This window comes from Coenobita brevimanus, chromosome 79 (genome assembly GCF_032717465.1).
Source record: "Coenobita brevimanus isolate Jiangsu-jjx chromosome 79, ASM3271746v2, whole genome shotgun sequence".
In the NCBI taxonomy this organism is placed as follows: Eukaryota; Metazoa; Arthropoda; class Malacostraca; order Decapoda; family Coenobitidae; genus Coenobita; species Coenobita brevimanus.
The window spans coordinates 10,718,293-10,735,468 of NC_137032.1; the positions used below are offsets into that span (position 1 = coordinate 10,718,293).

General features: G+C 41.8%; 1 protein-coding gene across 1 annotated transcript in view; it reads right to left on the reverse strand.

Moving 5' to 3' along the window:
* Nucleotides 1-3,357: 3,357 nt before the first annotated feature.
* The window catches only part of LOC145409023 (putative neural-cadherin 2), a 532,112-nt gene continuing 518,293 nt past the window's right edge, over nt 3,358-17,176 (reverse strand). Inside the window, exons 25-29 of the mRNA XM_080279591.1 lie at nt 8,095-8,337; nt 7,685-7,909; nt 4,462-4,602; nt 4,205-4,324; nt 3,358-3,725 (exon numbers count right to left, since the gene is read on the reverse strand). Coding sequence (XP_080135717.1) covers nt 3,358-3,725; nt 4,205-4,324; nt 4,462-4,602; nt 7,685-7,909; nt 8,095-8,337 — 1,097 coding nt within the window. The remainder of the gene's footprint in view (nt 3,726-4,204; nt 4,325-4,461; nt 4,603-7,684; nt 7,910-8,094; nt 8,338-17,176) is intronic.

The window sequence follows — 17,176 nt, forward strand, 5'->3', positions numbered from 1 at the left end:
ACCCAGCCCACCATGAGTCCAGAGTTGATTCACCTCCCCGTTCCCCAAGCCCCACTTCACTCATTTCTTCCTCTTCTTCTGCTGAATTATCTCTGGAGTCTTCATCGTCGGAGTCAACACCAGCATCAACAGTGAAGGCAGGCCGTAGAGGAAGAGGTAAATCCCTGACCTGTACTCGTAAAAGTAGAGTTGCTACTAGAGTAAGGGCTGCTAGTGCTGTATGGCAACTCAGGGTCAGTGTGAGTGACCTTGAACGTGGTAAATCTCCCTCACAGCCACCCACCACCCTCACCCATCCTACACCGCCACGACAGGGAATCCTGGACGCCTTCGCATGGACGGATGGGTCCAATTTTGTGCCAGAACATTTAGTTTTTGATGAGAGTTCCTCAGGAGTACAGCCTGCCTTCACTCTTGACGATGATGCTGAGTGTGTGGACTTCCTTTTGGCCTTCCTAGATGACGAAGTCATGCAGCACATATGTGATGAGACCAACTGGTATGAATCACAACGTGCTGCAAGTGGTACAGGTGTAGCCAAGATGCAACAGTGGTCCATGCTGGGAGTGCAGGAGCTGTATGTGTTCTTCGCCCTCATGCTTCTCATGCCACACTCGAAGAAGCATGAGTTGGTCCATGGACCCCTTACTACCCTCACCCACCTTCAATAATTACATGGCCAGAGATCGCTTCCGGAACATCATGGGAAACCTGCACTTTGCCGACAACGATGTACCTTCCCAAACCAACCCACTCTGGAAGATCCGGGAGATTCTGAGCAGAATGAAGGATAAGTTTATGTCATTCTTCCACCCCTTTCAGAAGGCTGTCATTGACGAATTCTTGGTTTTGTTCAGAGGACATCTTCGGTTTGTACAGTACATTCCAAGCAAACGCCATCGCTTTGGAATCAAGTTCTTTGTACTGTGCAACTGTAAGACGGGGTACATCCTTGACTTCGTCATTTATTCAGCCAGCACTGTCGATCTGGATAAAACACACCCCCTTGGCTTCTCAGGCTGTGTAGTGAAAGTGCTCCTTGAAAAGTATTTTGGTGGGAATCATGTGCTGTATACAGACAACTATTATACAGCACCGAAACTTGCCAAATACCTTTCAGAGCACGGCATTGGCTCCTGCGGCACTGTCAAAAGTAATCGTGCCAACTTCCCTAAATTCCCAGAGGCAGGAACCTCGCAGCGAGGAGACGTGCACCTAGGCAAGTCTGAGAATATGCTGGCAATACGGTGGCATGACAAGAGGGTTATGCACATGCTCACCACCGTACATAAGGGGGAAATGAGAGACAGTGGAAAGGTCGACCGTAGGACAGGCGAACCTCTGATGAAACCTGATGCTGTGTTAGACTACAATATCAACATGTGGCTGGTGGACAAGTCCGACATGATGATTGGTGAGATCGACTGCCTCAGAAAGAATACTAGGTGGTACAAGAAAGTTTTTCTGCATCTCATAGACATGACGATGCTGAACGCCTTCATCCTGTACAAGATGAAGGTCAAGCCACCCAAGTCCTTCTCCCTGAGGTTGTTCGCCAGGACTTGTGTTCAGCAGCTGCTGGAAAGATATGGTAGAGTGACAGCAGCAACCCCAAGGCGCCATCCAGTAACACTTCCCAACAGACTTAAGCAGAGGGCGTATATGGATCGGCACAGACTGGTGCTAATGCCTGCCACAGGCAAGAGGAAGGCTGCAATCCGCGGGTGCCAGGTGTGTGCACATACCACCCGGCGCACACCTGAGCACAAACGCACCTCTTGGCAGTGCGCTGAGTGCCAGGTTCCCCTCTGTGTTACCTGCTTCTTTGATTACCACAGCCAGAAGCAGTTCTAAAAGTGCAAGTGGGAAAGGAAAGTACTGTGAAAATAATGTGTTAATAATGTGTAAATAATGTGTAAATAGCAAGTGAAAGCAATGGATGTTCAGTACATATGATTGAGCAGTGTATTATAGTTTTATCTTACTGAAAGTGACAGTGAATAACTTAGTGTAAGTAACATAGAAGGGTAAATATTGAAAATACAATAGAAAATGTAAATAGTAATGTAAATAATTAGTAATATAAGAATATGAGTACAAATACTTGATGTTATAACAGTGAAAGTGAATCCGTGGCTCTCTACGTATTTTACTGAATGAAAAATTGAATGACTTCAGTGACAATAAACTAATACTACTGAAGGAAACTTATGGATAAAAACTCCAGATATATATAAGTGTTATATAGTAATAGAAATATAAAGTGTGATGGGTTTTATGAATAATAAATGACAGAGTACCAAGAGCGAACTAGCGCAAGTGGGAAGGTCATACATGCTCGTAATTTTCATTGCTTTCACAGTGGATTTTTTTTTGGAGTATGGATCCCAAACTACTTGATAATCATAGAGTAGTGTTTATAGTGTTAATATCTGGCTGTGGTAATCATATTACGGGTTGTCGGGATGTGTAAAGTGGAGACTTCGTTACCCAACTTCAGAGGTCTCCACAAGTCCTACGGTAATAGACGAAGGCTCAAAAAACATTCCAGGAGAAAGCTGAAGGTATATGCCATAAGCAAATATAATTTTAATATTCTAGGACTAATAACTGATTTTTGGCAAATATTTTTTGATAGTCTGTCAGAGCCCGAATAACCCCGTGGGACACGCAAAACATTGGTAAACATGCCGGTGGTGTAAGGGTTAACAGCACTTCTGCTACAGACACTGAATCTATGTCTTGGAGGGGCAGTGCTTCAGGAAATCCCGTGGCGAAATCTATGAGTATTAGAATATACTATGTCCTTCTGAGGATGGAGGGGATAACGGGCCAACGAGATCAATGGCTACCCTAGAGAAGGGTTCCGTAGCAATGTGTATTTGTCTTAAAGGGACTGGTCTCACTCTACCTCTATGGGACATGAGCCGACACTTGTCACAAGATTTGCAAAAATCCCTAATATCACAATTCATACTTGGCCAGAAAAAATGTTCACCAACTCTCATGATAGTTTTGCGACATGAAAATTGACCTGCAAGTGGACTCTCATGGGCAGTTTTTTTTTTTTTTTTAATGTGTCCGACTCTGGGCATAGGCTTCACAGCCTGCTATCAAGGCCCAGCAGTCCTCCCACATACTATACACCTCTACATGTCACCACTTCGGCGCTAATACCTACCATCCATATTGAATACCTGCTAGGGCTGTCTCATACAGGACTGGTGTATTGGTATTTGTGGGGGGAATTTTACGGCATCTCGGCGGGTCTTCTGGTAGATCAGTAAAGCCTGATTTTAATGAAATTCAAATCCTTAAACTGTTCCCTGCCCCAGCTGGGATTTAAATCTGGGTCCGTTAGGACTGCAGCCCACCATTCTGTTCTGATGGAATAACTAAACTCTTCTTTCCTACATGCTTTAGGGACTTGGCGTCAATACATGTGTGGTACATCAGCTCATTCACAGCCTCAATTTTGTACACTGACCCGTCCCTAGAGGTACATGTTTCTTCGCTCAACAATTTTTCTCTTATTGAGCTCAGTGATGGACATGACTTTTGTAGTTTAGCAAACTTCTCTGGGGTGATTCTGAGGGGTTTAACTTTAGGGAGCACAAGGGGATGAACGCTTTTTCCCTTCACTGCCCTGGTCTGAACAGCCAGGGTCTGTTCAGCAGGAGGCTTAAGAGAAGTGTCTTTGGCAGCTGGGCCATGGGGAATAGCATCTGGGTCATGAGCATTAGAGACGTTACCAATCAAAACACTACAAAACTTTAGGGGAGCCCGTATTGCATCAGCCCATCCTGCGTAGTAAGGACAACGGATGAAACATCTTACCTGGGGAAATGAATCTACCCTACCCAGGTAGTCAGCAACACTAATCCTCTTACATTCAGTAATGTCAACATCAGGTAATACCTCCTCAGGTACTATGATGCATGAACATCCCGTGTCACGGAGAACAGTAGAGACTCTCTCGCCATTCACAGTACTAGCTGTCACATACTCTTGCGGAGTTGTATCATCAAAGCAGAACTCCACCTTTTGTCCAGGAGAGCTGTTAGATTTTTTAAATAACAAGGGATTTTTAGGGCAGAGCCTTTTAACATGTCCACAGTCTCCACGGCTATGGCATTTTATTTTAGGCGTAACCTTGTCATCTCGGCTGAAGGTTCCGATGCACGTTTTCGTTCAACTTTCTCACCTCTGTCTGTGTTCGACTGTGGTTTCGGGTAGGAATTATGGGCAGATGCCCAGTTATCTGCTAATTTCAAGGCTACATCCAGGCCGTCTACATGGTGCTCTTTAATGTACATGCGCAAATCTGGCAAAAGAGAAGATTTAAATTGATCAAGTATCATAAATGACCGAAGAGATTCATAGTTATGTTTACTTCCCAGCTGTCAAGCCAAAGATCAAACAACCTCCCAAGATGGATGGAGAACTGCTTATAAGTTTCACCAGCTCTGATCTTAGCATACCTGAAGTCCTGTCGGTACCCATGTGGGGTCTTGTTAATGCCTTGCAACAAAGCCAGTTTCAGCTGCTCATAATCAGATGTGATCTCTGGACTTAAAGATGTACAAATGACCACTGCTTTACCTGTCAACAAACTGCCTAATCTAATTGCGTACATATTTTCAGGTACTTGCAGTAGGTCTGCAAATCATTCGAACCGAATGAGGTATGAAGAAATATCCTCATTATTCTGGTAACTTAGGCCAGGTAACACTACCAACATGCACCTGATCAACTGACACTTGGCTGTTGTGTATTGCTCTTACTCTAGCCAACTCCAGTCCATGGTTCAGTCTTACCTTTTCTCTCTCTGCCTCAAGTTTCAGTTTGTTATCTATTGTCTCTAACCGTATTTTCTCTCTCTTTCTCGAGCTCTATCCTCTCTAGCTAGAGCCTGCTGTTGAAGGACAAACTGATCTTTCTGTTCGCCTTCTAGGCCTAACTCCTCTGCCTGCCGTATAAGAACAGCAATATCTGTCACGGCTAATGACAAAGTAAACAGTTATTCAAATGACAAATCAAATGGTACTAGATGAGCCTTGACCTCTACCTAGTACAACCTTCTAGAATGCCACATTCACACCTAGAAACAAGGTGTTCATACACCTACCTAACCCAGGGGTACTGTGCTAGTACCACCACGTCCCCAGGCTGAAAACTGTCCCTGGTTCAGCTCAAGAACCCACTCTTACTGGGACACAACCCGGATCTATGGGACATTGAGAGCTTATCTCCGGGACCCAAGGACGATAAGCTAGGAAGAAGCTCCTATATCATTCATGTTCACGTCTAAGGTCCTCTGACTCATTAGACATCCTGGCAGGGTCGCCAGATGTGAATACCAAGTTCTTTTTAGAGTCAGGATGTCTTCAGAAACAGAGGATCTCAAATGAGACACAGGAAAGCGCTTTGGACATGCCACATATATTGCTCAGAACATAGAACACCAGCCATGTATTTATACCACGAACACCTGTACCCTTCCCTTCACCAACCAAACACCCAGTCCTGAATAATGTACAAATATACAAAAATTAATAATAATAAAAAAAAAAGTCATGGCAACAGTTTAAACATTACAACCCTAGCATAAGTAGAGGGGAGACTATTAGAGAATACAGCAGTTTCTGAGAATACAGTACTCTCTGTTGCGTCCAGTCCCAGCTCACTCTATACCATCGCTTTGGGCACACATGGGAGATATCTAAGAACAAGGGTCCTGCTCTCCTGGACGATGGCACAAGGGGGGGGGGGGAGCCACTGCTAGGTCGACAAGGGGACAGTGGTTCCAAAGTGACTCGATAGGTGGCTGTGGGAAACATCAGCTGGTGTGAGCCTCCCACTAACACCTGAGGACGCCTCTCTGTCCGGCCCTCGATTGGAGTAAGGTCCTAAAACCCAAACAATAAACAGCAACGAAAATACATTGTTAAAATATAGTATTCCACACACTTTTCCCATACTATTAACCCACAAACTATTTACACAAAATATTCACAAAAGCTTTACCACGGGCTCTAACCTGGTTGGCGCTTGTGAGAAGACTACCCTGTTCATACTCTACAAAGCAGAAGTCAGCTAGCTTAAGACGAACGAATCACCGAGGTTTCGACAAGCCATTCAACCCCCAAGTCCGTTATTAGAAGCATTAGAGTTTTCTCTTCTCACTTACATTTCTAAGTTATGAATAACAACACTGTCTCTTTACATGTAACAGTTTACATCTTTTGAAAGGCCACGTCATTTAGACGTGGTCTAGTTGGGCTGCATTCAGTAGTTGACCCTTTTTGCAATTTACCTTTCTCTTATAGGGAACAAAGAAGGAGCCGTGGGATGTTTGTAACGGCAGACAGAGGAGGTGCCCATTTATGTCTGTGCCACTGTGTGAATTCGTCCATTTCCAGCAATGCAGCTACTGCTGATTATATGTAAAGTAAATATCTAATATCAGCACATATCACTGACATAATGAAACGTTTAAGATTTTTTACCTGAATAATTTCAATACAATTACTTTATAATTTATTACTTGAAGAATTCACTACACGTATATTTTGTCCACTGCATGAACTAGATAACACCAGGGGTTAATCTCACAGCCCCTGCAACAACTATCAGTACACTCATGTTTTATGATAAATGCATAATTATAGTGTACTAGCAGGGAACCCAGCATTGCCTGGGTGAGAGGAAATATGTGTACCACCATTGCCTTTGAATCTGGGGGACCATTCCTGGTGGGAGACAACCCCTGGTATCCCATTTTACCAATTGTATCTACAGTATTTTCCTCCTTTGGCCCATTCTTCCAGCAATGTATTCCCCATGAATCTATTCCCACCATGAGCCTATTCGACCATGGACCAATTTTCCCACAACCCACCTACCCATCCATGCACTCATCTCATCCACTCAGCCGACCCACCAACCTAGTGCCCACCGACCTATTTTCCTACAACCCACCCACCCATCCTGTAGCACCCACCAACTCACCCATACTCACCCATACATCCTCCTCACTCACTCACCCACCCATGCTTTGCCACCCTGCCTCACCACACAAACCCACCTACCCAACCCTGCCCCACCACCCCCACTCACCTACCCAACCCTGAGCCACCACACCCACCCACCAACCCAACCCTGACCCACCACACCCACCTATATATACTTCGCCTACCCCGTCAACACGCCTTCCCATCCACCCACCTTGCACCTCACCCACCCAGTCACTCACACTCATCCATCCATCCTCCCCTTACAACTCACCCACCCACTGTGGCCCATCCTACGCCATCACACCCACTCACCCACCCAACCCTGCTCTCGTGCACCACCCACCTCATTCACCTGCGCACCCCAGCGAGCTGCTCAACCACCCAATCCGTTTTAATATTCATATCGTTATAGGATAAGGTAACATTTCTATGGCAATTGGCAACCTGTCTGCACCACGTAGGCTTGACTGACGACTTGATTAGTTCTGGTTTTGACCATTAAGAGCACCACTTTAGACATTCTAAATTGAACAAAATAAATTTCTTTTACAATTTAGCCTTGCTAAACCCTACAGAACTATCTCTCTGAATATCCATTGCAGACAGCCACACTTTCAAAAATATAGATATGATACTGATATTTCCCCCCAAACCCAGTGTGTCCGTACCTGAGATGGCTGAAGTGATGGAACTAGAAGAGGAGCCATCGCCTTCGTAAGCAAACGCCCTAAGGTCCTCGCCAGGCAGGATCACAGTAGGGTCAGACTTGACATCAGAAGGAGAGAGCTGAACTTCCACCACCACTGCACTCACACCTCCACCATAACATCCGCTGCCAACGTTACCACCACTATTGCTACCATCATCACAAATCTCCCCCTCGCTTGTTGAACCTGAATGGCAACAGCGACTAAAACACATTTAGATATTTGAAAGTTTCACATGCCTTGTACAAAGGCCTATTCGGATACTTAAGCAATGATGTTAATAAACTATATTATCATCAGAGTTGCATCTGAATTCATAGGTTCAAACAGGTGAATGAAATCACTAATAAACAAGTCAAGGACAGACTTACCTCTCTTAATGTTTTCGACTGTCTGGTCCGTCTTTATATTCAGCTTGAGGAGCTCCAGCAGTGAGTCTTGACTGTGGTCATCAGGGGATGGTCCTCCCCCTTTCCTGCTTCTGCTTTCAGTCCCACTCCCTCCAGCACTTTTAATGCTGACGATGCTTCCCTCTCCTACTTCCTTTTCTTGCAGCCTCGCCCGAGTGACTCGCAGGTGATGTAGTCGAACAGACAGTATCACACCGAACATCACTGTAAAAAGTCTTGTGGTAAAATTATGTCTTGTTTCGTTTCTGTTGGGGGAACGATATCGTAACAAAAACAGAAATCTGAGTTTCATGAATACAACTGTCAATTTTCGAAGAGAATTATATGGTTTCAGCACCAACGTAAATCAACTGCCCTGTGGAAGCACCTGCCCAGCACCCACGAAGTATATTCCATGCCTCCATTCTTTAAAAATGTATGAATGGTCGACATCCGGACTTTCACAATAGCTATCCCTACACCAGCAGAATTAATGAGTATAAAACTCGCACCAATCTGCACACATAGAATTTAACCACATACATCATACAGAGTGAAATTGAAGTACTTCTGTATGTTGTAGACTTTGAGGATTATTTCTGGATACATACAGTACAAACGTTCCATCTTTGATAACACAAATTCTAAACCTCTACCCATGTCTAATATTTTTGATAACATTCTGGTCAAAAAATAAGAAGATAGTAAGAATAAAGCAACTGTTCATAGCCTGGGCCACGTTTTAACTTTTCAGGTAAAAAAGTGTCTCGTGTATCATTCGTACATGCACTTGTGGAAGAATCATTCAAAACAATAAAACAAAAAATGAGATATTTGCAGAATAAAAATGTTTTTAACTAAACCAGGGGAATTTCATCTATTTTATAATGATCCGATTTTTTGTATGTTTGTTGGATTGGTTGTTACCGTAACACAATAAAAACGTCGCAAAGTAGTGCAATTTTTGTTAGAGCATGGCAGTTAAAACAAACAAATAAATAATTTCAAGTCCAATCGGGCCACCGGTTTCCGAGTTATGACTCATTTCTGGCCTTTTGTTGTTGAGCAGAGGCCACCGAGGGCGGCCTTTAAGCAAGTTATCTAAAAAAAAATTATTTTGTCACGAAATGCAATAGATATTACCCAGAGAAGTGTGTGTGTGTGTGTGTGTGTGTGTGTGTGTGTGTGTGTGTCTACAGTATATATATATATATATATATATATATATATATATATATATATATATATATATATATATATATATATATATATACGAGTATATATATGAAGCCTCTCTGGTACAGTGGTAAAGTGTGCGTTTTCGTACACGAAGAACGAGGGTTCGCGCCCCGCCAGGGTAATAAACTTTGGGAGCGTTCTTCTGGCCACGTAATGCATTGGCGGACACAAAGGGTGCTGTGGTTGAACCAGTGTCACATACTATAAAGTATGATTGCACCCAGTCGGCTTGCGTGGGCCGATTACACTCGGTTCACAGACTACACACATATCCAAAGCCACTCCAACACTACAATTACACTTACAAGCACTTCTCACCCTACATACAATCTCTATCAGACAGCCAAAGCCAATTGGTGGAGATACATTGGCTGTATCGTCCCCGCTTCGGTCAGGATAGGCCGATCCTGCAGTGGACATTCAAACGGCTGATGAGATGATATATATCATACTTTATAGTATGCGACACTGGTTCAACCACAGCACCCTTTGTGTCCGCCAATGCAGTACGTGGCCAGGAGAACGCTCCCAAAGTTTATTACCCTGGCGGGGCGCGAACCCTGGTTCTTCAGTGTACGAAAACGCACACTTTACCACAGAGGCTCCATATATATATATATATATATATATATATATATATATATATATATATATATATATATATCCCCTGAGGAAGGGGGGATAGAAGACTTCCCCAGTATTCCCTGCTTGTCGTAAGAGGCGACTAAAAGGGACACTTTTATCTACATTCTTTTTGCTCTCTTTCTTTCCCTTGTACTTTGTATGTCCAAACCCTCTGCATTTTACTTTCATTTAGTTAATTTCCTCTCTCCACTGTCTGGTTCCTGCGAGTCACTGGCATTGGCTCCAGGGTTAAATATTTTTCTGCCTAAGAAATCTTGATGAACTCTGGTTACGAAGCAATGGCCCTCAGTTTCGTGCAGCCCTTAAGTGGGCAGGGGGTGCTAAGAATCCCACGGTGTAAAAATAAGTTTATACATCCAAAAAGAACCTCAAGAACAGGAAACTGGAATGTTCGAACTCTCAATCAGGCTGGAAAAATGGAAGAAATTATTTCAGTGTTCAAGGAATGCAAGATGGATATTTGTGCTCTGACAGAAATGAGGTTGTTTGGAGTTGATAAAATGAATTTGGAAGATGGTATTACTATGTTGGTTTCTGGTAGGAATGATGGAAATCATTACCAAGGAGTAGGTTTACTGCTGAGTAGAGATGCTTGTAAGGCAGTATGTGAGTTTGAACCAATTAATGAGCGCTTGCTTTATGCTCATTTAAAATCTGACCATGGTAATATCAGTACGGTTGTAGGGTACTCCCCGACAAATGAGGCCACTGATGAAATGAAGGATGACTTTTATGAGAAGCTGCAGGATGTAGTGAACAGAGTGGCAAGACATGAAGTATTAGTTTGCACTTGTGATTTTAATGCGATTGTTGGCAGTAGTAGGGATGGCTTTGAAGACTGTATGGGTAAGGAGGGTGTTGGTATAAGAAACGAAAATGGGGTGCGATTTGGAAGCTTTTGTTTGGCAAATGTTCTTATAATTGGTGGAACTATCTTTGAGCATAGAATAATACACAAGATTACTTGGATTTCACCATGTGGTAAATATTGTAACCAGATTGACCACATTGCAATTAGCAGAAGGCATAGGAGTTTGCAAGATGTTTGCTGAAGGAGGGGGGCAGATATAGGTAGTGATCATCAACTTGCTGTGTCAAAGATTAAAATAAAACTTAAGAGAAATGTTAATGGTAATTGTACCGGAGGTAATAATTATGATTTTGATGAGCTGAGGAATGATGAGAACACAAAGGAAAAGTTTCGGTGGGAATGTACGAACAGGTTTCTAGTCCTGCAGACTTTGACAGAATCTGAAGACAATGATATTAATCAAATGTGGAGAGAGGTAAAAGAAGTTTTGCATGAGAGTGCTAAGGGTACTATTAAGAAAAAGGGAAAAGCGAGAAGGAAAAAGTGGATGTCAGATGAAACATGGAATGTAATTCAGAAAAGGAAAGAGGCTAAGTTAAGAAGTGAAGAACAACATGTTAATGGCCAGGTAGTTGAAGTACTTTGAGCAAAGTACTGGAGTTTACATTCTGAAGTAAAAAGACTCGTTAGACGTGATATGAGGAGGCTATATGATGAAAAGGCAACAGAGACAGAAATCAAATTAAGTAAAAATGACGGTCAGAGCACAAGAGCAGCGTATCAGGCCATAAAGGAGTTAACTGGGACTGAAAAAAGAAGGAAGGAAATACCTGTACGAGATAGAAATGGTTATTTGATGACTAAAGATTTGGATATAAAAGGAAGGTGGAAAAAGCATTCTGAATCTGTTCTAAATAGACCAATCCCAGCTGAAGAGGACATTTTGCCAGCCGAGAGAGATTTGCAGATAGAAACAGGGGATATAACCTTGGAAGAAGTAGCAAAATCTATAAAGGAGTTAAAGAATTTTAAGGCCTCAGGAGAGGATGGAATATTTCCTGAAATGCTTAAGGTGGAAAATGACGAGATGATGAATGCGCTTTTGAAACTTTTTAATGTGGCTTGGGATAAAGGTGGAATTCAAGAAGAGTGGAAAAATGGAGTGATTATAAAAATACCAAAAAAGGGAGGTTTAAGTGTGTGTGGCAATTGGAGGAAGATAACTTTGACACCTGTAGTTGCAAAAGTCTTTTCCAAAATCTTGTTGAACAGAACAGAGCCAGCAATAGATAAAATTTTAAGAGAAGAACAAGCGGGATTTAGAAAGGGTCGAGGTTGTAATGATCAGATTTTTATTGTAAGGCATCTAATGCAACAAGCTAATGAGATAAAAATGCCACTTCGTATGTGTTTTGAGGATTTTGAAAAGGCGTTTAATAGTGTTTCACGAGGAGCTATGTTGAATATTATGAGATTCTATGGTATACCAGAAAAGTTTGTAAATATTATTAGAAGCTTGCATGAAGGTACTTTTTGTAAGGTAATGGTGGGTGGTTCTTTGAGTGATCCATTTGAAGTTAGGTCAGGAGTGATTCATGGAGGAGTTCTTTTGCCATTGCTGTTTGTTTTGGTTATGGGTTATGTTATGAGAAAGGTTGTAAGGAGAACAGGTGCAGGAATTAACTGAAAAGAAAATATGAAGCTGATGGATTTGGACTCTGCTGATGATATTGTACTGATCTGCAGAAGTATTTACTAAATGCAGAGGGTGCTTGATTGTCTGGTGGAGGAAGGAGAAAAAGTGGGATTGGTAATAAATTGAGGAAAGACTGACATTATTAATATGAACGTGGGGAACCAAATCGATTGTGTATTTGGGAATAATGTGGTGAAGAATGTAGAAAACTTTAAATATCTGGGAGCGATTGTATCATCTAATGGATCATTAAGCAATGAAATTGAAGAGAGGATTAGACAGGCTTGGCGAGCTGTTAGAATGTTGAAAATTTACAAGTCCATGGTTAGGCCAATTTTAATTTATGAGCATGAGTCATGGTACAGTACAATGGCAACAGATCAGAAAGTATTAGGATTTGAGAATAAAATACTGAGAAGGATTCTTGGGGTAAAGTGGCAAGACAGAGTTACAAAGGAACGAGTAAGGGATATTACGAGAATGGAACCAGTTAATGAATATGTGAGACTGTCTCGCTGGAAGTGGCTAGGGCACATACACAGAAACGAAGGCAGTTTAATACACGATGTGCTAGAGTGGGCTGCTAGAGGAAGAAGAGGTAGAGGTAGGCCGAGGGAAACCTGGTTGAGGACAATGAACTGAGAAGCAGGGGAGGAGTGTTGGTGGGACCTGAAGAAGATGGCAAGAGACAAATATTGGTGGAGTGAGTTCATCGAGGCCCTATGCATCCCGTGGGGTGCCACAGGAAAATATATATATATATATATATATATATATATATATATATATATATATATATATATATATATATATATATATATATATATATATATATATATATATATATATATAGATAGATAGATAGATAGATAGATAGATAGATATATATATATAACTTTTATCGGCGTGGCGCCCATCGTCCAATCACTCAGTGTAATGGTGCTCTATTTTGGGTAGCTCTACACTGAGTGACAAGCAAAATAATTTCCTGTAAACCAGAAAATAATCTTAATAAGCTGGGTGGTAACCTTATAACCAACCAACACGTGTTCTCTACACTCCAGCAAGTGGGTTGGCGGAGGGTTAGTACCCCCCCTTAGAAAACAACTAACTATAATTACAAACAAGAAGCCTTGGATCAACACAGACCAATAAGTGACAACCAAGGACCGGACAAAGGACATGGTACTGATTGCAACATGGATTATAAGGGGTGCGAATGATGAGGTGAAAGAGGGAGAGATAGAGAGAGATTGTCCAGGTCCTTTTGGGTGCAAAAGTGGACATATGTGTATTAACTGAGACTAAATGCCAGGGTGAGGGTGAGAGAGAGTAAGAGTATGGATGAGGTATATGCGAGGGAGTAGGTGAGAATGAGAGGGCAAAAGATGCTGTATGAATTGTTGTGTGCAAGAGACGGAAGGAGAACATATGGGAGTATTGATCAGTTGATGCAAGGATTTTGTGGGTAAAGCTACGTTCACACATTCACGATTCCGCCACCCGATCGTCCACGATTGCCAACCATGGCCAATCGGGTAATCTGGAGCCTAGGCATGCCGATGAGTGTGCCATCGTGACGTTTGGGGATGGCAAAGGGATTGTTGGGATGGAGATGGGATGAGGTTGAGACGACCAAACGGATGTCTGGGACGGCGTTACGAACGTCGCAATTGGGGCCGATTGCACCACGGGTGCAAGTCCAAGATAATAGAGGACAGTCGGGGAACAGTACGACGGTCGTAAAACCGTCTGGAGGCACATGCGATGCCACTGCGGCAGAGTTACGATTGTGCGGGATGGTCCTAACGGATCGCCATACCTGTCAAGAGCCGATAAAATGCTAAATCCTAACACGTAAAATATACAAGCTAAACAGATAAATATTTGTAGGGATGGTAAAGGTGAGATTCTTTTATACGTTATTGGATTTTCACACTTGAGGGTTTTTAGATCAGATGATGATGGTGATGATGATGATGAGTTAAACTCTCTCTCTCTCTCTCTCTCTCTCTCTCTCTCTCTCTTCCTGTTAGATATATGAAAGTATTGAAACCATTATTATCACGGCCAGCGTCGTTTATTTAACTAGGTAACATACATGCATACATACATACACGCACAAATACATACATACATACATACATACACACACGCACAATACATACATACATAGATGCATAGTACATACAGACATACATACATACATGCACATACATACATACATACACGCACATATATACATACATACATACATACATACACGCACAGTACATACACACACCGTGAATGTGGGAACGCAGCATAAGATTAAAAGTCAGAAAACAGCAACTCCCTCTCTCTCTCTATGTATCTATATACAGTATATACAGTAGAGAGAGAGAGAGAGAGAGATAGTATATATAAATATATATCTATATATATCCGTATATATCTATTTGTATATGTATCTATCTGCCTATATCTACACACACACACACACACACACACACACACACACACACACATATATATATATATATATATATATATATATATATATATATATATATATATATATATATATATATATATATATATATATATATATATATATATATATATATATATATATATATATATATATATATATATATATATATATATATATATATGGCACTCACGAATGAGTGAGGCAGATCATTCTCATCTTAAAAATCATGACCAACTTGCCTAGCCCCGGACTCTTACACTCCTCATGAGGCAACGTAGGACTGGATGATATATATATATATATATATATATATATATATATATATATATATATATATATATATATATATATATATATATATGGCATATTGACTGGGCAAGTGCTTGTGTGGTCCCGTTGTATAAAGGCAAGGGTGATAAGTATGAATGTACTAGCTTTAGGGGTATAAGTCTGTTGAGTATTGTAGGTAAGGTGTATGGTAGAGTGTTAATTATGAGAGTTAGAGAGGGTACAGAGGGAGTGATTGGTGATGAGCAGTGTGGCTTTAGGAGAGGGAGGGGATACGTTGATCAGGTGTTTGCTGTGAGACAAGTGTGTGAAAAGTATTTAGCGAAAGGCAAAGATGTGTTTGGGGCATTTATGGATTTAGAGAAAGCGTATGATAGAATTGATAGGGAGGCTTTGTGGACTGTTTTAAGATTGTATGGACTTGATGGTAGGTTACTAAAAGGGGTGAAAAGTTTTTATGTAAATAGTAGAGCGTGTGTAAGAGTGGGAAATGCTGTGAGTGATTGGTTTCCCATGAGAGTGGGGCTGCGACAGGGATGTGTGATGTCACCTTGGTTGTTTAATATTTACATGGATGGTGTTGTAAGGGAGGTGAATGCAAGAGTTTTAGGTGGAGGTCTGAGTCTGGTGAATGTTGATGGTGGAGAGTGGAATCTGAAGCAGCTGCTGTTTGCAGATGATACTGCACTGGTGACTGATTCAGAGGAGGGATTGAGACAGTTGGTAGAGGAGTTTGGAAGGGTGTGTGAAAGGAGGAAATTGAAAGTAAATGAGAATAAGAATAAAGTGATGAAGTGCACAAGGTTGGTAGATGGTAGGGGGATGAATATAGTTTTGAATGGTGAGTTGCTTGAGGAGGTAGATTGTTTCAAATATCTAGGGTCACATGTTTCTGTGGATGGAAGAATAGATGCAGAAGTGAAGTTTAGAATAAATGAAGTAGGAAAGGTGCTGGGAGGAATGAAAAAAGTGTTTAAATGTCGTTCGCTTTGAATGGATGTAAAGAGAAGGCTGTATGAGGGTGTTGTGGTACCGACTGCGTTATATGGGGCTGAAACATGGAATATGGGTGTAGCAGAGAGAAAAAGTTTGAATGTAATGGAGATGAGGTGTCTGAGGAGTATGTGTGGAGTGATGCGTATGGATCGGGTGCGAAATGATGATGTGCGAAGGAGAACTGGAGTTGTTCGGGAGATGGCTGGTAGAGTTGAGCAGAGGGTGTTGCGATGGTTTGGGCATATGGAGAGAATGGATAATGAGCGATTGGTGAAAAAGATAACTAGATCTGATGTGAGAGGTGTAAGGCTGAGAGGAAGACCACGAATAGGATGGATGGACAGTGTGAAGAGAGCGCTGGATGCGAGACGGATGTCTGTTGAGCAAGGAAGAGTGGCTGTGCGTGACAGAAATAAATGGAGAGAAATTGTGAATGAATAAGTGATGATGCAGCCCTGAGGGGATATTCTCCTGCATTTGGTCTGATCAGCTAGTCAGGTCAGGTGCGGGTAAGGGGATGGGTCTGTAATGATGTGGCAGGGGTAAAAAAAGTTCTGCTGTCGGGCCCTGCTGTGGATATCTCTGATTGCATTGCGCAGTTGACCCTTGTGCGGTTTGTTGCGGTGAGGATCTGTCCGTTCTCCCCTTTGGGGCTAAGATGCGAATGAATGTGTTTCAATGGATGAGTAAATGGGGAGTGTGTCGTCCTGTCTCGGCTACCTCCCTTTCCTTGGGGGAAGCAGCCTAGGTATATATATATATATATATATATATATATATATATATATATATATATATATATATATAGATAGATAGATAGACAGATAGATAGATAGATAGATAAATCGATATAGATAGATAGATAGATAGATAAATCGATATAGATAGATAGATAGATATAGATATAGGAATATAT